This window comes from Guillardia theta (genome assembly GCF_000315625.1).
Source record: "Guillardia theta CCMP2712 unplaced genomic scaffold GUITHscaffold_269, whole genome shotgun sequence".
Lineage (NCBI taxonomy): Eukaryota > Cryptophyceae > Pyrenomonadales > Geminigeraceae > Guillardia > Guillardia theta.
Window position 1 is genome coordinate 19,825 of NW_005434407.1, and position 23,888 is coordinate 43,712.

Consider the following 23,888-nt stretch of genomic DNA (forward strand, 5'->3'; position numbering starts at 1 on the left):
TCTTGTCTCCGTTCACGTGATGTGTCACGTGACCGGTCAGGTGAGCTGTCAGCGGGGTCACGGACCCTGTCAGCCGGCTGACATGTCACGGGCCTGCTGACACGGTCCGCTGACCGGTCACGGCCGCCCGGAGAGATCAGGCCCCCGGCCAATCTCCGGACACTTAGCCTCCTGGCGGGCCTCCAGGGGGTCTGAGGCGGGGCTAAAGGCTGCAGTCGGTCTACTGACGGGCCCGGCCGGCAGGATCCGTCGAGAAACAGGGGGGTCAAGGGAGGTTTTCTTCCCCCTGGGAGAAATGTCCTATGGGTTTTTGGATCTGCGATATAAAAAAGTCTTGTCTCGGTCACGTGATGTGTCACGTGACCGGTCAGGTGAGCCTGTCAGCCGGGTCACGGACCCTGTCAGCCGGCTGACATGTCACGGGCCTGCTGACACGGTCCGCTGACCGGTCACGGCCGCCCGGAGAGATCAGGCCCCCGGCCAATCTCCGGACACTTAGCCTCCTGGCGGGCCTCCAGGGGGTCTGAGGCGGGGCTGAAGGCTGCAGTCGGTCTACTGACGGGCCCGGCCGGCAGGATCCGTCGAGAAACAGGGGGGTCTAGGGAGGTTTTCTTCCCCCTGGGAGAAATGTCCTATGGGTTTTTGGATCTGCGATATAAAAAAGTCTTGTCTCGGTCACGTGATGTGTCACGTGACCGGTCAGGTGAGCCTGTCAGCCGGGTCACGGACCCTGTCAGCCGGCTGACATGTCACGGGCCTGCTGACACGGTCCGCTGACCGGTCACGGCCGCCCGGAGAGATCAGGCCCCCGGCCAATCTCCGGACACTTAGCCTCCTGGCGGGCCTCCAGGGGGTCTGAGGCGGGGCTGAAGGCTGCAGTCGGTCGGAGGCTACTGACGGGCCCGGCCGGCAGGATCCGTCGAGAAACAGGGGGGTCAAGGGAGGTTTTCTTCCTCCTGGGAGAAATGTCCTATGGCATTCAATATGAATAATGATTAAAAATATTAATAAAGAATAAAAAGATGTCCGCTGAATGCGAACTCTTATATAACAATATGAATAGGGTAAATGTATTGGGCAACAATGGAGAAGAGAGGATACTCAATCCACATTCAGGAAGATATATCAAGATACGAGGGCCAAATCGTTCTGAATACAGAAGAAGGAGAAGAGAATGCATAGATATAGAGAACCCATTCTTAGGTTCAGATACAGTTGATGGCATCCCAGAGGATATTAAGGCACCAACAAAAATCTCAAATGAGGCATCGGCTATAACAGATGAGACCTGGAAGAATTATGTAAGAAACAACAAGATGTGGAAATCACCACCAATGAGCAAATTAAATGATTTTGCAACAATAAATCGTTTAGATAGAAAGATACGCTTATATCCTGATTCAATCAAGGAGGTTACACAATATGACCCATATGATGAGGAATTTACATTAACAGCAATGGGAAGATCAAGAACAACAATAGACACAAGCAGGCATAGCGCAAGACAGGGCAGGAGTTCAACTATACCAACAAACAGTGTTACAAATTATAACATACCAACCAATGACAATGCAGCGACAACAGCCAACAACAGACGAACTAATACAACAAACAACAATAGAAGAACAAATGCAAGAACCAATAACAACAGAGCACCAACAAACAGCAACAATACAAATCGTCAGACAATAAATGAAATTATGGCAGATATTGATGAGCTTTTATCAAGACCATTATTTGGCTTAATAAGCATGAATGATAGATCTTCTGATGTGGAGAGAGATATTAAGAAAAGGGTGGAAAAATATATAGAGGACAATGCAGATGTGTACAGAACAGGACCACCTCTAGCAAAAGTAAAGGATATGATGGCGTTTCTATTGATGATAAAACAGATGATAGATTTTATTAAAGGCACAAATATAAGTGCATTAAGAAATACAAAAGAATATAGGACAGCAATGACATATTTCAATGAACTAAAGAACAAGATTCAAACTGAGGCAAATAGAATCCAACAGCTTATCAACAATGGAGATTTACCTTCAAGTGTATTTAGAGAGTTATTGCCAATAATGAATAACAGCAATCCACCTGTGGGATCAACAAAGAATGCATTGCTTCTAGATTTTATAATGATGCACCGGAACAAGTTCTACAAGGATGATAGCATTCCAAAGGAGATGCTGTCTCTTCTAAATAAATTGAAGGGCAATATGTCATCTGATGATAGGAGCAAGATAGATAGTGTGAGCACAGACAGAGTAACAGATGTGGAAAATTGTCTGAATACATATGATGGAATAATCAATTATCCACAACAGAACAGTGAGTATAAAAGATTTGCCAAGAAGATGAAGAAGATCTGCAACAGACTACAGAAAACAAGCAACAATGATGAGAAGAGGATGAGAACATTATCGAAACATCTTCAGGAGATATTCCATACAAAGGTAAGAATGTATAGGACACAATTTATGTTTTCAAAACAGGATCCTGCATTGAAGCAATACTATTTGAAATATAAGAGAAACGAATTAACATTGAGAGATATAGCAAAACACATCTCATATAAAGCTACATCATTCCGTGTAGGTTTTACAGGAGAACAAGGCGTAGATATGGGTGGTCTATCAAATGAATTATATAGGATGTTAGAAACAGAGATAAATGAGGAGGACAACAAAATATTTGTTCCAATATCAGAGAATTCAAGCAATTATCAGATGAACAAGGATCTTGATATGACAAGACTTGGATTGAGAGAGAGTGATAGGATACAATTCTATGAATTCTTGGGAGCCTTAGTATTCTCAATGATGAGGTCTGGTTATAGATTGAATTACAATCTATCAAAGATCATCCTTTATAATATTCTCTATAACAAGATATCGGATGATGAAAAGATCTTTTTAGCAGTGAATGAGTTTGGAATGTTAAGCTCTGTTTTAAATATTATGAAGCCTGATCTTGACATAAGCATGATTGGATTATCATATGGTGAGGGTGATAATGAGCACAATGTTGAGAATCCTAGAGACTATATAGAATATCTAAGAAGAGATGCAACAGAGAAGCTAGATAGGGTTCTGAATGATAAGGTTAATGAGGCATTTATGGCAGGGTTTGTAGGAGCAACCTCATTTACAACCTTCCGCAAGAGCATATTGAAAAAGATTGAGGACAATGATGATGTTAACTATCTGAATAGAGTGATCAGAATATATGATCTAAGCATGCTGATAACATCAGAAAAGATTACTCCTGAGATCATTGAAAGAAGGATCTTGAATGGAGCGCATTCATTAAAGACTAACAGCTCTGCAAATATCAAAAACCATTACATATTTGAGTTTTTTATTAGGATGATTATGGATAAAGATGGATATCCTATAGAACACGTTAGAGATATGAAGAGGAGATATCCCCATAGAAAATATCCAATGACTTGGGAGGAATTCATTCAAAAGCTGATGATATATTGGACGGGCAATAGAAACATAATGATCCCTAATGAAAACTTTAGATACAAATTACATGGAATAGGTATTGATCAAGAGACTATGGTAAACATAGCTTCACACACCTGTTTTCAGACAATTGATATTAATGTGAATATAGTAGATGATGTTCCTGATACTGAGAGATATAGAAAATTTGTTGAGAAGATTATAGAGGAAGTAACAGTGACAACAAATTTTACAACAGAATAAAAATCTTTATATTTTGGGTAATGTTGTTGTTGATTGCAACTATAAGGAATTTATCAAACTTCATTGGATGATCTACAAAATGAAATCAGGGTCATGTCTTTGTGTTATTAGATGCGATGCAGACAATCTATAAGAATGATTACAAGGAAAAACAAGACATCATCATCCTTGATTTTGATTGGTGTGTTATAACTCCGAGATGCATCCAGAATAAGAGGCCATCATCTCCAGATGATTGGAGGTTATCACAATCCAATGTGATAGATGTATTAAAGAGTTATATATGTAATGATTTTTCTGTGATATTCTTCAATGAATATCGTCCATTTATAGAAGAGAATATTGATAGGTTTGCAGAATTATACAATATTCCATTTCTTGCTATGATTGTGCACGAGAAGGAGTACATAAAACCAAGCACATTAGGATTGATATCATATACATTATCGGAGCGATCTGTATTTGTATCAAATAGTGTGGATGAGGATTTGAATATTGAATTCTGCAAGAGATTGGGCGTGAGGATGACTTACTGCTATCGATTGTTTCCTGTTTATGATATAAAGCGTGAAACACCAGAGATAGTTGTATTGGTAGGATATCCTGGTTCGGGCAAGACAACATATGCGATAAAGAATTATTCGAACAGAGAGAGCTATGTTATATTGCATAATGATGAGATGAAGGGAAGATTATTGAAGAGGTTGTGTGAAGAGCTAGATTTGGGGAAATCTGTGATTGTAGATGCAACAAATCCATCAAGATTGTGCAGACAGAGATATATTAGGATAGGGATGCAGAGAGGAGTGGAGGTTCGATGTATCCACATAAGCACAGATAACTACATATCGAATAGAAGGAACAGGCACAGACCAAACAAGGTGCCTAACTCAGTATTTAGGAACTATACAAAGATGTTCGATAAGCCATCATTGGAGGAGGGCTTCAAAAATATATTGATAATATAAAATAAGAACATTATGGATCTTATATCGTTATTGGTATGGGCGTTTATAATATACATGCTATGGATTTTTATTGATGCAATATCATCTTTAAGAGAGGAGGTGAAGGAGATGCGGATAAGGTGTATAAAAGAGGTGCATAACAATGATATAAGTGCATTGGAGAGCAATCCAACAAAGGATCCTAAGAAGACTGTGATCGATCAATTCTCAAATCTAACAACATATATAAAGAAGATAGTATGATATACATATAATAGTTATGAAAGATGCCAAGGAAGAAGATCCTTAAAGAACCTGTTATAAAGAACAAGACAGTGGATTCTTTGTTTGCAACGAAGCAGATTGATGATAACTATGTATTGCAGTTGCATCTAAGTGACATTTTTATTAACAGTGTGATAAACAATGACAATGTGAATAGCGATACGGAACCCAAGGCGTATGAGCCATCGGATGTGTTTGCAAATGAGGCGGGACAGATAAATGAGGAGACCTGTGCAAACAGCACAAGGTCTGTATGTTTTTGGTGTTGTCATGATATAACAAATTTCTCCTGCAGCCTTCCCTTATATTATAATCATCTGAAGGGGTTCTTTACGGTCTATGGGACATTCTGTTCATTCCAATGTGCATCTGCATACAATTTTTCAATGAATTGCAAGAGTGATAGAGTATGGTATATAAATTCTCTTATCAATATGTTGGCTTCGAGACATGGATACAAAGAGAAGATAAGGCCAGCGCCATCGAGATATCTATTAGAGATGTTTGGTGGGCCAATGAATATAGAGGAATTTCGCGGGGTGCATCAGGATTATGAGAGATCTCACATAATAAACATACCACCTATGATCGCGATAAATCCAAGCAATGAGATATTGAATACATCATATATCAGCAAGAAGACCAACAAGGGATCCATCGATAAGAAGATATCTGAACAAAAATGATATAAGCAATAAAGTTTCTTTAAGTACCATGAAATGGAGATGAGTATGTTATACTTTTCTCCATATAGGGTATCAACAATCACATCAAACTTTGATATAATCAACATTGATGATGGATCAAAAGTGAAGATAGATCTGATGTTGTTATTCCATAACATAACAATCAGGGATGGCAATATGAATTTTGTTTGGACACAGTGTGTTGATAAGGAGACCCAACAGGATATAACACGCGGAGAGTATCCGAACAAGAAGCGGAGGACTGCCTATAAGAAGAACAGGAGGAAGTTTGACAATCAGATATCATTCTTGTTCAAGATAGATGATGGATACTATCCAAATGTCAAGGTATTCCAGAATGGGAATATACAGATGACGGGATCTAGATCATTTGAGGATACAATCCCAGCCGTGGAGGCAATCTTGAGAGAGATACAGAGCATTGCAATGAAGGATATACAGATTATATCTATTGATTACAAGAAGATAAAGTATGATAATTTCAAGGTTAGGCTCATTAATACGGATTTTAGGGTATATCAGGATCCGGAAATGACCGAGAGGTTCTATTTGAAGCGTAAGGAGCTGCATAGGCTTCTTATTGAGAAGAATGAGATCATTGCCTGGTTCAATGCAAATACCTATCCTGGTGTTAAGATTGAGTATTGGTGGAACAAGGACAATCCTGACAATAAGGGAAAAAGAGATCTATCAAAGCCTGTCCCAACCAAGGGTGTGATAAGCGATATAAAAAAGATAACAATTGCAGTGTTCGAGAGTGGGAGCATACTCATCACAGGTGCTATTACATTTGAGCAGGTGAATGAGGCATATCAATACATTTGTGATTTCCTATCATTGCATGTTAAGAGCATTGCTATAAAATTTGCGAATAGCAAGTGATCCCGTGTGTGGTATCGATATAATCATTTATGCTGTTGTTTCCAGTTCTTGTATATCCGGGTATTTGCCAGGGAACACTGAAGTGTTTCATGTATTCCTCGGCTTCAGGGGTGATATGCTTAGGATATTCATTGGGATCAACCTTGCCAACATAAATCCCACGCCCATCATCTGCTGGTGGTATATTTACATCTGAATTCTCTATGTATGTATATTTTAAAGTCATTTTTTTATTTATGTCATATAATAAATTCTTGATATGTCTGCTGATTTTGTGCAGGATGGATTAACATCTGAAGAATTGTTGAATATTGTCATAGAGATACATACAAAGGTCAAGGATGGAAAGGACATAGACAGATTGAGAGAGATATATGCACAGAAATATGCATTCTTCAGTGAGAGATATCCAACACTATTCAATACTTTGTTTCAATCTAGTTTTGATATAGACAATTTCAAGTGTATGATGGATATGAGGAGAAAGATAGAGAACAATGAAGAGACTGTTAAGAGTGCATCGGAATATATTGGATTAAAGTTCTTTAAACAATTCCATCCAGATATGGATAAAAAATGAAAGCACTTAAGACTATATTGTGTACAATATATAAATATGTCACAATTGTTAAAATCATTGGTTGAGACTACAAAACAGGTGTATGAAGAGAAAGATATTTCCTATAGCAATAGCCTCTTAACAGTATTGAGAGATAAACACTATTGGCCAAAGCTACAGATAAAGAGATTTAGCAACAATCCTACCATGGTTCTATTGCACAATACATACAAGAGAAACAATACCGAAGATTTCCAAGAGCTATATGATGAGTGTAGGAGTGTGATATTTGATTTTGCAAATACAGACAATGCAGTGCTATCTTGTTCTACCAGCATCCCATTAAGGATGAGTGATGAGGAGTATGAACCAGATGATAATGATGTATGTGAGATTGCATATGATTCTACTCTGATATATGTTTATTTCAATAATGATAATTGGTTCTTTAGCACCACAAGCTGTACATCGGTGGATAGCTCCAAATTTTCACATCCTACAAAGAGGCATGGTACAATGTTTAATGAGGCATTGCAGGAGTTATTCCCCAGTGTGCAAGAGAATGTAAGAGAGCATTTTGTTACATATCTGAACAAGGAGCATGTTTATGAGTTTGCTCTTGTGCACCATGAGAATACCAAATTCATTGATTATAGAGAGGAGCTTGGTGAGGGATACAAGAAGATATTTCATATTAGCACAAAGATAAAATTTGGTAGTCAGATAAACCATAGGCATGCCCTGTCAGATATTGGGATAATGTATCCAGATGTGTTTGATGACCCTATGCAGGCAATTGATTATATACGCAACAACAAAACATATGGTTTCATTGTGATAAGAGATAATAAGAAGGTCCTTAAGGTTTCATCCAAGTCTCTCCTGTTTCGTGAGGAGACAGATCATTGCAATCCAAATCCTTGGAGAAATCTAATCTGGATATATCAACAACAGAGGGAGAATTATTCCATAAATGAGTATATAAAAGAGCACAATATTGAGCTCTCTGTAGATAACAATGGAAATGAGATAGATGCACAGGATTTGATTGATACATGCATGCATACATTATGTGATCTCATATACAAGATGTATATCACCACAACATCATATTATCCAAAATACAATAGATTTAAGATGTCAAAAGAGATAGATAAGAAGCTGCCTCCCAAGTTGCAGTTTCATTTAGCCCAACTAAGGTATCATCAGATAACAAAGTATAAGGATACAAAAGCAATCATAAAACCAGAGCATGTAATGGAGTATTTATGTAAAGATAATAATGTCAAGAATATCATATCATTGATTAAGCTCATTGCAATAAATAAAACATTTGATATTCCTGAAAATGTTATTGAAAAATTTGAATTGATAAGAGGATATCTCTAATTGATCTTCCTAAAGATAGCCCATCTGTTCAAGAAGCTGAATTCTTTAAGATTTGGATCATTATCCAATAGCTGAAGATTATCCTTGATATATTTATCGTTTGTGCTTGATATAGTTTTATTAAATGTGGTCTCAAACATCTCAGATGATTCTAATTTCAATCCAACCTCATTGCATTTATTTTCTAGGAGACTGAAACTGACAAGGTTTTCAGCAATGAACTTTCCTGAATTTTCTATGTAGACATTTATCTGTTTTCCATAAGGACTTCTCTGGTTCTCTGAATAGTTCCTCTTGATTGCCCAAACAACTGCCTCACTTGTCGGATCAATCCCAAGCAACGATCCATGGTTTGAATGCAATTTATCCTCAACGGTCTTTCCATCCATAAAGGTGCATATGAAGACACCATCCTTCTTCAGATTTGATACTACATTGTTGAGGAAGCCACCTAGGCTTGCCTCATCCTGGAAGAAATAGTGGATAGAGAACATGCAAGAGGCAACATCGAATGACACATTGTGATAATCATTAAAGATATTTAGATGGCTAAACTTCTTGTCTGAATAACCTCTCTTTCCTAAAACAATCTTCAAGATATCCTCACTTGTCTTATCAAGGCCCTTAGCTGCCTCTCCTGATTCTAGCTTATGCTTGCAATCCCCAATAACAAATATCATCGTTGGAAAATATCTATCCTTGTTTTCTTTTTTTGTCTTGTAATATTTGGTGAGCAATCTCTTGTATATACCACTCACAGGATTTTCTATGTTGTCTTTGACATAATCTACACCAAAGACAAACTTATATCGTGCAAACATCCAACGATCTATATCAGAACCCTGACCACAAGCCAGTTCTATGATGTTTCCACGATTGCCTCCCTTTATAGCAGGATATTCATATAGCATGGACTTGATTATCCTATTATGGAAGAAGATCATCTTAGATGATATAAGCTTGCTGCTATCCTTGTCATTGAACCTGTTGTAATACTTATCATCGCTGGACAGCTCAACATCAATATCGCTCTCTGAAAATTCAATAGATGTCTTACCAGTGATCATATCGTATGTAATAGGCTTTGAGATAGAGCGCCATATGTTCATTGCCACATCCCAATCATTTGCAGTCTTTGTGATGGGACCTGATCCGAAGTTGTAGATCCTGTTCTTGTCATGTCTTATCCTGTTTGCAATCCAACGCCTCTCATTCGATAACATCACATTCTGTGTATTGTATGAGAATTCAACCACGCTGTTGTTCAGTACAAGCTCATTTGTATCAGTTGTATAGCAATTCCCAGTATTCTCATTTACTGCAATATGAGCCTTCTGTGCCTTACCCTCTAGAATGTACTCACGGAGCTCATAGATAGAATTCCTATTCCGTGGCTTATATCGCTTATCATATCTTCTTGTCAAGCCTGTCAATACATCAATCATCTCATTGTTCTCAATATTGAAACCAACATACAATTGGAATTCCTTGTACCTGCTCCCATCTCCATAGGTATGGAATATGCCCGTCTCCTTCACAATAAACTCGATTGTGTTCTGCTCGGGTGGTTTCCATTTGAATACCCTATCCCATTTCATGTTTGCAGAGACACTCACTGGCTTGTTTGCATAATAACCAAATACTGGGAGCTTCATTGGAGTGAATACCAGCCCATCAATCTTATAATTGTATGAACTGTGATTGCTTAAGATCTCATTGCACTTATCAAGGATTGTTTCTCCATCAGATGCATAGAGCTGTTGCTTAACCACAAATTCATGAGATGATGTAGTCTTCATCATGCTCACATGTTTCTTCATTATATCATATCTATCGGGAATAAGAGGCAGGTCCTTCACAGATTTTCCATTTAGAAGATAAACATCGAATATTGCAAACAGATCATGCGTGGAATCGTTCTTGCGCTCTGAACATAAGACCAGTTCGCCATCAAATAGGCTATTCTTGAGTGCAGGTGCATTCAGGCCTGTGCCTCTCACATTCTTTATGTTGTTGATAAGGAAGGCCTCACCATCTTTATCAACAAATAACAGGAACCTCTCTCCATCTGCTTTCTCACTCACTGCATAATTCTTCATAATAGATATATAGCCAAGATTGTCAGCCCTTCCCATATTGATCCTCTCTAATGTTATGGGCTTTGGTGTGATCAATATAACATCATTTGTCATGGTCTGCAATCGATCATTCAGCATGAATTTTATGCATGCAGAGTATTGATCTAAAACTGAATTCTGTTTTGCCATCAATAATGGCCGAATATTACCATACAATGCAAATTCCATCAGCTTGAGGGTTTCATCAATATCAATCTTGTTGTTCTTTACAACTATCTTGAAATAGTATGTGTAGTTTGCGAGCATGGCCTTGCTCTCTTTGAATGTTCTTGCAGGTCGCAGGCCATTCTTACATACCTCAACAATGTAATCACAATTGTCATCATAATATGTAACTCTTTTTTTGAGAGAGAAGGACTTTAATCCCTCATTTGAATAATCTAATGCATCATTATTTGATAACTTGAAGAGGACTGCCTTGAATGCAGACTCGTAATAATCCTTGAAATTCTCTTCATAATCGATAACCTTGTGATATCTCTCTACACATTCCATGTTTCCTTGTGTATATTCTTTGATATCCGTAACTCCCTTCACTACCAATATTCCCTTATCATCAAGGATCTCTAATATCTGTTCATCGATATCTCTCTTCAAATTTTTTGCCGAAAGAACATTATTGAACATATCAAAATTTGCACCATTGAGAAGACCATCAGAATATATAATCTCAAAGGTTACATTAGACGAAGCATCAAACCTTTTTAATACCTCATCCATCATCAATTCTTACTTTAATAATATACAAAAATCTCTTATATGCTTCATTTTTTTATCATACCATATAGCTCTCTCCTTGATAATCTGACAGATTTATTACTGCTTTCCTATAAATGAAAGAGATATCAAGTACATATGATAAAAGACGGCACACATAGACATTCCATTTGTTCTCAACTATTCCTGTCATTACACTTGATGTTCCCTTGATGGTTAGAAACTTCTGGACCTCCTTGTTGTCAAGATATTTCTTGATATATTCCATGACATATTCTTTGTCATTATCCAATCCTAAGAAATCTATCAAGAAATCAATCGGTGGAAGTTTCTTCTTCATAAGGGTTATGTTCTTCTTCACAATCTTGATATTGTTTGTATCATTCACAATATTTTCATCAACCATTTTTCTTCAATCTCCTGCCCATCACATGGCTGGATCTCATCTCTTTCAATCTGTCGATCATATGGCTTAATCTCATCTCTTTCAACCTGTCCATCACATGGCTTGATCTCATCTTCATATATTCTCTCTTTTTTGTATTCTTGTTTTTTGCTGTTGGTTGTTCTTTAATCAGGGACCATTTATGATAAATAGATCTCTGTGTTGGAATAAAATAATCAAATTCTTTTGTTTGATCAATTGCTGCTCTAATCAATTCCATGTTTTGTATATATTCTGCAAAGAATGTTTATATGGTTTGCCTAGACAATATGACATCATCGTATGTTAGTGTGTCTTCAATGAGCTTGTTTGTTGAGCTTGTGCATTTTTGAAATTTCTTTTTCATCAGATAGAATTTTGTGTTGGTGTTTGTTTTCTTAATCTCCTTAGTATCATCTTTCTCTGCATATTCCTCTTTGATCTCATCTTGAGCATTCTCTTGAACAATCTCCTCCTCACCTTCGGTGGCGCTAATATCCATGTTCAGATTTTGGCGCATGCTCTCATATTTGTTTATCTCCTTCCGAGATTCACTACAAAAATCAATATAGTGTCTGATCTTCAACAATACCTCTTCTGACAACCATGATAGATTAATAAAAACTCCATTGTTGTTCCTACTATATGATGTATTGCTTGAATGCAATATCTTAAATAATTCTTCAACCTCTGCAGTGCTCAATGTGTCCAATTCTGCCTTGATTTTCATACAGGTTTCCTTACGATCTTCATCCATCTTTATATAATATATCACTCTAAACCTTATATGGTTTGTCAGATCTAATCATCATCAAAGTTAATATCATCAGCCTCATCTGGAAGATCATCAAATTCATCAATTTGCTCAATGTCATCATCGGCATCAATATCATTGTTGATCTCACTATCATCATCATCCTTATCATCGGTTGCAGACTTATTATCATCATCATCATCCTCTTCCTCTTGCTCGATCTCTTCATCCTCATATTTAGGTTCTTCCTCGGTGTATTCATCCTTTTCACAAACAAAGTCTTGATTGATCTCTTTATCATCCTTTATTATCTTCCCAATTATGTTGATGCATGTATCATTCAATTTGTATTTCTTTCCACCATACACCTCTACATTGACCATGTCACCAACCTTGAGAGTATCAATATCAATCTCAGAAACAATGCCCGCCGTGATCCTTGGGATTAAGAATTCGATGATTACATCACCATTGTAGGTATATTCCGCCTTTGCTGCTGTATGATTGATTGCAACAATACGGCTTCTCAACACTGTTCCTATAGATGGATTGCATATCTCTGCATTGCAAACAATATTGTAACACAGCTGACCATTGAAATGCTGTTTGATAATCTCACCACCAGACCTCTTTATTATACTGACACTGCCCTTCTTGACATAGCCATGCTTCATGCACTTGCCCTCAATCTTGTCCTTTAATTTGCTCAACACCAATTCATTGATGTTTCTTTGTAGATCACTTGGAGATATATGGACAATAGTCTTGAATTTCACTAAAACAAACATTGTTCTACTCTAATCTATATTATTATATATCATTTTTCTTTTACTCTTATACACCTTTCAAAGGTCTAAAAAGAGAGCATGAATATTGCCTACCATAATTCTTGAATATCATAAAGCATCCAACAGTGATCATGTTTTACAAACTTGAATTTATAAGGTTTCTTGTTGATAAGCACATTTGTATCATAGTCAAACACCTGTACAATCTCATATTCTCTTATCATCTCTGGGAACATCAAATCCTTCTTTAGTGAGAACCGGAGAACACTATCTACGTCTCGTGTCTCCATGCGGCTTAGAAGGAATAGAGTGATCTCCTTTATAGTCTTGTAAGGAGAAGGCTTTACCTTGTAGTCAACAATGTCTGGATAGGTAGGAACCTCCCCTACAAAGAAGGAAGAGAAGATTATTGGGATAGGCCTTTGCGGGATAAAATGATTGTAAGGTGGCATATCATTCTGCTGCATCCTGAGTGCAAGCAGTGGTCTGGCCTTCATAGGCATATGATTGATGTATAGAAGGCTCATTGCTCCAACTTCATAAGTTATTATGATTTACTCTTATATGGTATATTGGTGTAAATACACAAGATATTCTAAATAGAGAACAAAATAAACATCACTAGGAATAAATGTATAACTTTATAGAGCCTGTAATACTTAGTGGCACAGACGGTGTGATTACCTGTTTCAATCTCATGATTGGATTAGGTGCTGCAGACTTTGACAAGAAACTGATAATGATCATAATTCTTATAGCAATCATTGGTGATTCTATCAGCATGGCTATCTCATACTTCAATAGCAAGCTGATGGAGACCAAACAGATATTGGATTGGGGGCTTATCCTTCATTCATTATACAATATACTAGCCTTTGTTTTCTTTGGAACACTATCCCTAGTTATATATCTATACATTACAGACAGACCAACAGTTCTCAATGCATACATATCGATAATCATCCCATTGTTGCTTCTAGGATTATTGCAGATGACCTATAGAAATGGCAAAGTATCTTTTCTTATAACACTCGTGCTTGGAATGATAGGATCTGTAGTATCATATGTTGCAGGAACTCTTATAAAGATTGTAAATGAGAGTGTAAAGGACAACAGTGATGTGATAAACAATAGTATATAAAGATTTATACAAAGGATTTATTATGATTGCAAACAAACACATGATATTCCTAAGAGCAGCCGTAGATGAAGCCAACAAGTCAACTATGACAAAGAAACATGGGTGTGTGATCGCTTGCAACAATAAGATCATAGCAAGAGGTTACAATTTTAGATCAAACAGTCTTAAGTTGTGTTTCAGCATCCACGCAGAGGTATCGGCTATAAACAATGTTGATAAGCAACACACCAATATGAAGAACCTTACAATGTATGTTGTACGGATTGATAAGAACAACAACCTGATGAAATCAATACCATGTGAACGCTGTGAAAGGTACATACAAAAAAGAAATATAAAGCGGATATATTATTCATTGTGATTATCTTCTTGGCGGATGGAGATCGGCCATAGAGCTTGCAAATGACTGTTCATCTGCAATCTCCTCTTGGATCTCACGCAATAGATTGTTAACCTCATCTGATACCTCTTCCTCGATTGGAACATGCACCAATAGCAGACCCTTTTGCATAAGATCTGGGACCAGTGTTCTTGTAAAGAATTCATTGGTTGTGTGTAGAGTTGTCTGAGCAATGACCGATCTCTCTTTGTATGGGATGCTTGTATCTGACAATAGAGGCAATGTATCTCGGATGCCCTTTGCTACATCCCTTATGAGGTTAGACATTGGAGCTCTCCCTTTCTTCATAGAATAATTCATAAGGCTGCTGAGACCTCCACCTGAAGCATTCAATGCCTTGATTGATTTTATGCTATTGGAGATACGGCCAATCTTAAGATTTATCTGTATATATGAATTCTTGATCAACATCTGGCATATTGGTGTAATGTGTCTCTTGCATCTCTCTCTTTCTTCCCCTAATTGTTCAAACAGATTTGCAATATCATTCAGATCACTGCGTATCATCTTAAGGTACCCTCCTCCATTGTTGCCTTGACTTGGTGATGATCTATTATGGCTGCTCATTGCTGTATTGCTTTTTTTCATTATTTTGATTATATGATACAAAAATATATAAACATTAGCTTTATTTTGTTATAAAACATTATGTTGAAGGTTAAATTGCAAGATGGTGCTACAATCCCTAAAAGAGCAACAGAGGGGAGTGCCTGCTATGATCTCTACAGCAATGAAGAGGGCACAATTCCAGCCCATTCTAGGAGAATGTTTGATACAGGAGTCTATGTTGAATTCCCTAATCAATTCATGTTGCAAATCCTGTCAAGGTCTGGTCTATCATTGAAACACGGGCTGCAGGTTGGTGCGGGGATTGTTGACTCAGACTATAGGGGGTCTATCAAGGTATTGTTGTACAATCACAGTGATAGTGCATATCATATTGAGAAGCACGACAAGATTGCTCAGATGGCCTTGATACACATTGAAACGCCTGACATAGAGGTTGTAAATGAGATAAATGATACCGATAGGGGTGAGAATGGATTTGGGAGCACAGGATGATCATGGATCGATGCGTTAAGTTTGATAAATTTTTTTTATCATGACACTCTGTATGAATATCTTGTAGACATCATATGATGATGTGTTGTGACATTGCATTAGATCCTAAAATAAAAACACTGATGTAGATGACAACATACAACCTCAGAATACGCTTTCTTTCTATGGAAAATCTCTTTATATTATAATCATATGCAGGCATGTTGAGGAATACTATATAAGAATAATCAACAATCATGTGCTTCAGACTAAAGTGTTCAAGAAAATATGTAAGATATCTAATAAATGGACACTTTGATTTCTTCTCCAGAACCAGTTACTCTCAAAGAACAGATCATGTATAGGATAAAATGGGAACACAAACGCATTGTACATGAAGATGCTGTTGATTATCTCGAAAAAATCCTCCGCCAACTTGTGCAAGCCTTCATTGATGCTGCTGTTCATATCAAGGACCCCAAGTACAAGACAATGCGATTGGTTGATATGCTTGTTGGTATACAGATGATACTCAGTATTTCTTATGAGATGCCTGTAAAAACAAAGGTCAACCAAGTTATCAAATATTACAATTATCTTATCCATAAATGCAATCTAACTGCAAATGCTGCTATGGCTAAAATGCAAGATATTGAGTTCAAGGCAAACACATTCCAAGAGATGTTCAAGAATTCCTATCCGAACATAAGGGTATGCAATGAGGCCTATATTGCCCTACAAGCAGTTTTAGGCCTGATCTTGAGCGACCTGTTCAACACATTCTCATTTCAAAATGTGAGAAATGGATACAAGCTAGACTTTGTCAAATCTGTCATAGACAAGACCATCTCCTACAGGAATATGTTCTATAGACATAAATACGAACCCACATCTATAGAGATGGAGGCCTTGCCGCCATTGACAAAGAGCATTTACGACAATCTCATATCTAAGATCCGTGGAACTTGTAAACGGGTAGCACCCGATGCTATGCAACACATACAGTCTCTTGCTGCAGGCCTGTTGAATAGAATCCTGAAGATCATCCATAAAGACACCAAATGTTCACATGACTATGACTATCTTTATACGGTGCTGCATAAAAATATGCTTGCAAATCAGCTCTTGACACAGTGTTATGAGTCGTGGTTCGAAAATAATGATATATCATTGAAGACAATAGTTGAGCAGTTCAAGAAAGATACCAAAATCCAACATGAGACCATTGTCATTTGGATCAATATGCTATCAGACCCACAGGCTCCAATATTGAATGAAAGCACCATATGGATGATCCATCTGATAGTTGAGTCATATATTATCAACATCCTCGATAAGTCTTGCACATATGCCAAATACATGCAGAGAGCTATCATCACCAGGAAATACATAGAGGTGGTCATGGAATATGTCTGACACAAATAAATTTATATCTCATGTAAAGACTGCTTCAAAGGAGTAATCAATCTCTCCCAAAAATAATGTAGACTTTTATTGACTTTTATTTCTTTTTGTTCGTATTTGAATGGTTTGAGTATGGATCTATCTATATATTGCTGCTAGAAGAATGTTCAAATTCATTTATATGTGCACTCAAAAGATATCCTAGACACCATCTTGGTTTGGGTCAAAGTTTAGGAAACATCTAAGCCATGTGATGTCCTTAAAGCGCTTAGGCACTATATGGGACCTAGGCTTCTTGTATGGCCAGCTATAGATGCCAAGATCCTTGCATGCCTTTTTCAATGATGTGAGTGAGATTCCGAGAGTGTTAGCAGCATCTCTCTGTTTGAGATGAAAGAGCTGAGCGATGTCATTATGTGTCAGACGGACAATCCTGCGTATATAGTGGCTTCTAATGTTTCTTCTGGGATATATAGATATGATATGCTTTTCAGGACTGTGATCCATGCTGGTTTTTATTCATGAATAAGGATATATCTTTATGTATTACAATCTATTTATCACAGAGGTTGGTCTTATAGCATCCAAACACAATTTGTTATGTATTTATACATAAATGAGATAACACTCACTAAAGACTTCATTACATTCTGATTTGCTGCTTCGAAAATAAACAAATTGATATTAGGCAAAGAGTGTAATATAGTATAAACAATGGATCTCTATCAACAAAAATACAATGAGTTCTATGATATGTATAGGTTCAGCTGTGGCATTCAACAACAAGACATTGATTTTATAAATCGATGTTTCCTAACCAAGATCAAAAAGGAACCTTTTGAGATTGTTGTGATGTTTATAAAGCCTACAATACATTGCAATTACAACAAGGACAAAAACATATACAGGCAGATATTTTTTTCAGAACTTGATTATCTATGCAAACTTGTAAGGATAATCTATGTAACTCTATATAATGAAGCAAATGATGATAATCACAGAACAAAGATATTGCAAAATATATTAGAGTTTATAGAATATATTTCTGAAAAAGAAACAATCTTCAAAACGCTATTGGAATGTTTTAGGACAAGCAGCATAGATCTCTCATCTATTGTGAGTTTTGGCAATGAAATCATCTTCACAATAAAAGATAGATTGCTAAAACAGATGTGTATCGATTATGATATACAAAAGTATACAGAACACGTATACATGAATGATGATCTCGCAACAAATCATAACATAAGGATTATGCAGGATGCAATATATGTATACATTGATAACACAGTGAAAAGAATGAGCTATAAGGCATTCAAGGACTTATTCATAAGCAATTTCCAGAAAAAGCTGCTGTATTTATACAATGTGATATTCTTTCCTAGACTTTCAAAGGAAGAGAGAGAGACATTCCGCAATAACATAGTTAAAACAAGGCTTGATTATGAATTTACAAGTTATTACAACAAGGTGTTCAGGCCGTGGTTGCAGATGAAGAGTTTCTTCTTTGATATCAGCATATGATATCTGCTGTTGCCAAGCTTACAAATTTTTTATGATTTATGTGATATCAAACTTGAATAAAGAACAAACAAAATAACTACATAATGATTTTGTTCATTCGAATATCATACATCTGTACACCAATTATCCGAACTCGCCTCACTAAAATATAAAAGAAACAAAATCCTACCTTTGTAAACAAATTTATACCCAAGGGGTTGAAGAGCATATCTTTGCTGTTGATCCTTATCTCAATCCACACAATATGTCCATATTATCATACATAGAGATCTTATCTTTCAACAACAATATGTCAGCTGCAGAATACATCTCTAGATACTTTTTTTGAGCATAGTAATCCTTTCTGTTATAAACATTTAATGAGGGGTCTCTGTCGCTCTTTATTGGCAAATTTAGCGCCTCAGATATCTTTCTCACTATATTGAAATGGTCATCTAGTAAATCCTCATATTTAATATACAAGGATCTTCTCATTCTCTTGCTTATGTCAAACCAATTATTGTACTTATTGAAATACATATCATAAACATTTTTATGGTTTCTATTTATCATACAGTCATTAAACATACGACTATATTCATTTAACCATGTATCTGTCTCGTACAATTCAACATCTCCTTTTATAAATGACTTGAAATCATCTGCAACTTTTGTTAAACCGTAAGGCTTATTGAATATTGATACAAGCCACGACTCAATGTTTTTCGAGATTATCAATAATATAGCGTTATCCCTCTCTAACCTTTTATACTCTTCATCTGATAATTCACCATGTTTCCAACCATAGTACCCATCTGCATCCAATCCAGATTCATTTATATTCTGATAATCACTCTCAAAATATTTCTCAACTATCTTCCTTAAAAACTTAGTTCCAGTATTCCTCTCTCCTTTTATACAAAAAATCATCTTTTATATATGAAATAAAAACAAAATTGATGTTTTTATCACATGAATTATTTATGGATCTGATATCTCAATGCTCATGGACCTCCTTCAAGGCATTCATACGGATAGCTCCTGACGCACACCTCGCCTTGCTAAGGTTTGTTTGTAGCCGTTTGAATATTTCCTCCCTTGAAGGTTTAAAATGGACACTTCTGGTAATATGACTCACCTTAGCCTTGATCTCAAAATTAGAGCTATTTAACACTTTCTTACAAATCAAAACTATATGGAAACTTCTGAACTCTTCTCAGTTCCAAGAACTACCCTTATGCGTTGGGTTCAAAAATACCAAGATGACCAGACTATTGCTCGGAAGAAGAGAGAATACACAGCCCATTACTTTATGGATTATCTTGAGAAACAGGTTGTAGATTATCTAATTGCTGCACTAGAAACAAATAGTGTTCCCGTAAGATCTGTCTTAGACTATGTGCTGTGTTGTCCTCAATACCTGGATTGCGCAATATTAGTTGTTGAATGAAGGATTGCATCGAGCTCATAATGCTGTTTTGATTTGTGATCAGCATGCTGAAGAGCACGTTTATGTTATTGAGATCTGTAAAAGAATGCCTTTTAGATGTTGTGTGAATTGTGCAATGCACATACCTGTTTGCAGATTTATAGGTAGGACCTGCTGCGTATTGGCTTCAGGCCTTTGTCTCGTTGTTTTTTTGCGTTTCTCTGCAGAGCAAGATTAGTTGAGATAGGATATAATCATCCTGAATACTCTCAGGTGGATTGTCTGTTGGAGCTTGCTTGTCGATAGCCTGCTGTTTATTTGCCCTCCTCTTGAGGAGTTCTGTTTGAAGGGCCTCTGCTTGAATAATCCTTCTCTGGGTAGGTTCATCTTGCTCATAGCACGGATACTGCTGCTGAGGGTCTGTGTTTGATTGGATTGTGCACTCCTCGTTTGCATGTGCTTGTGCTTGTGCTGCTTGAATAGATGTCAATAAATAGAGAGAGCATGTGATTTAAGGGCTTACACAGCAGAAAGTCCTTGTAAGAGCCGCTTGGCTTGTCAAGATTGGATAGTGCATGATCTATAAAATTAGAAACCTTAGAGCTCCCTTGTGATAAGGATATCTCCTCTGTAGGGGTGTTGTCATCCCTTATATATGGAGCAGCAGAGGGTATTGTGTAATTGCTTGTTTCCTGCCCATCATTGTCTGATTCTTCCAATCCTGTCCTTGTATCATCATTAGCTGCTTCTTGGCTGTCTGGCAGTTCATCAATCCTATCAAAGGATGGTTCACTGCTTATATTGATATAAGATATGTCCTTGTTCATGCTAGTGAAAGATGTGACGTACGCATCGTAGATCTCCATAAATCTTGAGGCATCACCACATGGTTTTTTCCTTATATCATTCCAAAAATCACTCTTATTGAAGAATTCTTCATTGGTGCATACAGGTTCCAACAGGCCCATGAAATTCTTGTGATAAATCTCGTGAGGTTCCTCCATAACTCGGATAAATGGGCACAGCTCCTTGAAATAATGAAAGATAGATATGAAAGATGGCAGCTTTCTTATTGAGATCCATTCTATGATAGGATAGTCCGGATTTGTCATCTCAATGTATGGGTTGTACCATTCCGTAAGAGCCATGAGGGTGTTGTTGAACATTACAAGATTGTGCACTATTTTCGGATGAAGCCCAATATCAATAAGATGCTGTGGATGATCATTTATAGGATAATTGTTGAACATGTGCAAGGGCAACCTATTTCCCTTCACAAATGGCACATAGAGATTTCTTGTAAGGAAGAAGCAATATATATGATAGTCTGTCAATTGTGAGAGTTTAACCTGCTTGGATTTATGTCTTATCAATACATTGCCACCTTTCTGTTCTAGATAGAATGTCTTGACCTTGAACATTATATTGTCATGATCAGACATGAATGCATTTATCGGAATAAGGATGATTTCATCCACATTGTCACAAGAGAACTGGAACAGGTATACAATGCTCTCAATAGCATAATTACATATGCTATTATACCGTATCACCTCCTTGAGGAGCACACTGAGGATTGATGTTGTTCCTAACAGATGTATAGTAGATGTCTCTCTCCAGAAACTTGCTGTGCTTTGCAATATGCAAGTGAAGACCTGAAAAGAGATAAAGAGGTTGTGATGTGTGCTGTCAAAGGACACGGTTGTGCATTGCAATATGCAAGTGTAGATTTAAAGTGTGATAGAGAGGTTGTAATGTGTGCTATTGAAAGAAATGGATGTGCTCTTCAATATGCAAGTGCAGACCTAAGAAGAGATAAAGAGGTTGTGATGTGTGCTATTCATAATGATAGTTCTGCTCTAAAGTTTGCAGATGAAACAATAAAGGATGATTATGATGTTATCATAAAAGCAGCAAAAACATGTAGATTTAGTTTAACACACATTACAGATAAAGCAAAGAATGACAAAGAGTTAGCATTTCGGCTTGTAAAAATCAATAGTGATAATATGAAATATTTATCTGATAAGTTAAAATGTGATAAAGATATCATTGTAGAAGCTGTTAAAACAAAACCTTTCTATGTAAAGGATCTAACAAATGAACAAAAGAACAATAAAGAGCTAGTATTGGAGCTAATAAAGCATTCTATATACACAATTCAATTTGTGTCTGATAATTTGAAAGATGATTATGATGTTGTCATAGAAACTGTTAAAAGAGATGGAAAATTCCTTAAAGAGACATCTAGTAGAATGAGAAAGAACCATGATGTTGTATATGAGGCAGTAAAGTCATCAGACGGCAGCACTTTTGAATTTGCCGACAAGACCTTGAAGGCAGATAGAGAGTTTGTTGCTAGGTTAGTCGAAATTGATGGAAAAAGTCTATTGTTTGCTGATAGAAGCATAAGAGATGATGTTGAATTGATTGTAAAGGCAGCCAGCAAAAACAGTTGGTACAAACAATATCAAGACAATAAAACATTTATTGATAAGGTCTTATCATCCGGCAGGTGCATGTTTAGAAAATTCATACTAGCTATATTTAAAGGCAAGGAAGCATTATTGCATGATGATAATATAATAACGAAACTAGTTTCAAGCAATGGCATGTTATTGGATATTGTACCATTAGAATTAAGAGCAAAGAGGCATATTGCACTTGCAGCTATTGAACAATGTGGGATTGCATATGCATTCGTGCCAGAGACATTAAAACAAGATAAAGAGATAATTATGGCAGCACTCAAGAATTACCCGCCTATATTTGGGCATATACCTGAAACAATGAGAAATGATAGAGATATAGCACTAGAGGCCATAAGGGTCAATAAGACAGTTATCAAATACATCCCTCTAGATATAGTATATGACACAAAGTTTATTTTGAAAATATTATTGCATAGGCTGGTTACAAGCTCTGATTTAAAGTCATACAATACTGGTGTATATCATATCGTGCTTCATTTTGTTGATAAGCTAATAAATGGTGAAGACATGTTCGAGTTTGTCATGCACATAAAGGGTTTAAATGAAAAAGCAGTCTGTGATATGATACTTACCAACCTTGATTGCTTTCTCGAATCTGATTATTGTGGCAAGGTGTTAGAATTCTTCCTAAAGTACTATTACACAACCCTGCTAAATCACAATATTGCACTCAATCTCATTTATAACAATGAGGACGCACTATTGTTCCTAGACTCAATAAATGTGAAGCTCTTATCATTGCGTGAATTAAACCCCGACCATGCTTATGACGATAGTGAAGTTATGAAGCATATGATTCAAAAGCACCATGGTAAAGATGTGTTATTTTTGGAGCTAGCAGGATCTATGAAATAAACCTGTCTAATGTAAGACTGTAAAATTTTATCATTGAGACATTCATAATTAGTCATAAAACCATGTGCATTTTCAGGTATTTTAATAGCATTTATATAAAAAGTGATTTGAGAAAATGTTTGTTCTTTATATATAATTCCCGACATGACTACAAGGACTATTTACTGTTCTTCACCTAAATTCGATGAAATTTATAAAAAGATAAAGCAGAGCTATCCCAATTGTTGTCTGTTGTATGTGGAAGAGATATTCAATGAAGAGCTTGAAGCAGCTTATCAAGAACATAAGAACAATATCATGCAAAAGCGTGGTTTTGTGAA

General features: G+C 36.7%; 6 protein-coding genes across 6 annotated transcripts; 4 read left to right on the top strand and 2 right to left on the bottom strand.

The window, feature by feature from the left end:
* Positions 1-5,808: 5,808 nt before the first annotated feature.
* Positions 5,809-6,730, top strand: GUITHDRAFT_149029 (hypothetical protein; the record flags this gene model as incomplete). Its single annotated transcript, XM_005818768.1, has 2 exons — positions 5,809-6,430; positions 6,528-6,730. The coding sequence occupies 2 exons, from the start codon at positions 5,809-5,811 to the stop codon at positions 6,728-6,730; spliced, it is 825 nt and encodes a 274-aa protein (XP_005818825.1).
* A 1,748-nt stretch (positions 6,731-8,478) lies between these two features.
* GUITHDRAFT_121963 (hypothetical protein) lies at positions 8,479-10,674 on the bottom strand (the record flags this gene model as incomplete). Its single annotated transcript, XM_005818769.1, has 1 exon — positions 8,479-10,674. The coding sequence occupies one exon, from the start codon at positions 10,672-10,674 to the stop codon at positions 8,479-8,481; it is 2,196 nt and encodes a 731-aa protein (XP_005818826.1).
* A 1,888-nt stretch (positions 10,675-12,562) lies between these two features.
* GUITHDRAFT_121964 (hypothetical protein) lies at positions 12,563-13,800 on the bottom strand (the record flags this gene model as incomplete). Its single annotated transcript, XM_005818770.1, has 3 exons — positions 12,563-13,074; positions 13,135-13,210; positions 13,651-13,800. The coding sequence occupies 3 exons, from the start codon at positions 13,798-13,800 to the stop codon at positions 12,563-12,565; spliced, it is 738 nt and encodes a 245-aa protein (XP_005818827.1).
* Positions 13,801-15,492: 1,692 nt separating this feature from the next.
* GUITHDRAFT_82757 (hypothetical protein) lies at positions 15,493-15,906 on the top strand (the record flags this gene model as incomplete). Its single annotated transcript, XM_005818771.1, has 1 exon — positions 15,493-15,906. One exon carries the CDS (start codon positions 15,493-15,495, stop codon positions 15,904-15,906), a length of 414 nt encoding a protein of 137 aa, XP_005818828.1.
* A 336-nt stretch (positions 15,907-16,242) lies between these two features.
* Positions 16,243-17,301, top strand: GUITHDRAFT_149031 (hypothetical protein; the record flags this gene model as incomplete). The annotated part of the gene is made up of 1 exon (XM_005818772.1): positions 16,243-17,301. One exon carries the CDS (start codon positions 16,243-16,245, stop codon positions 17,299-17,301), a length of 1,059 nt encoding a protein of 352 aa, XP_005818829.1.
* A 4,557-nt stretch (positions 17,302-21,858) lies between these two features.
* On the top strand, positions 21,859-23,121 carry GUITHDRAFT_45233 (hypothetical protein; the record flags this gene model as incomplete). Its single annotated transcript, XM_005818773.1, has 2 exons — positions 21,859-22,613; positions 22,866-23,121. Coding segments are annotated over 2 exons (1,011 nt in total), but the record flags the coding sequence as incomplete, so codon positions are not given.
* Positions 23,122-23,888: the final 767 nt, after the last annotated feature.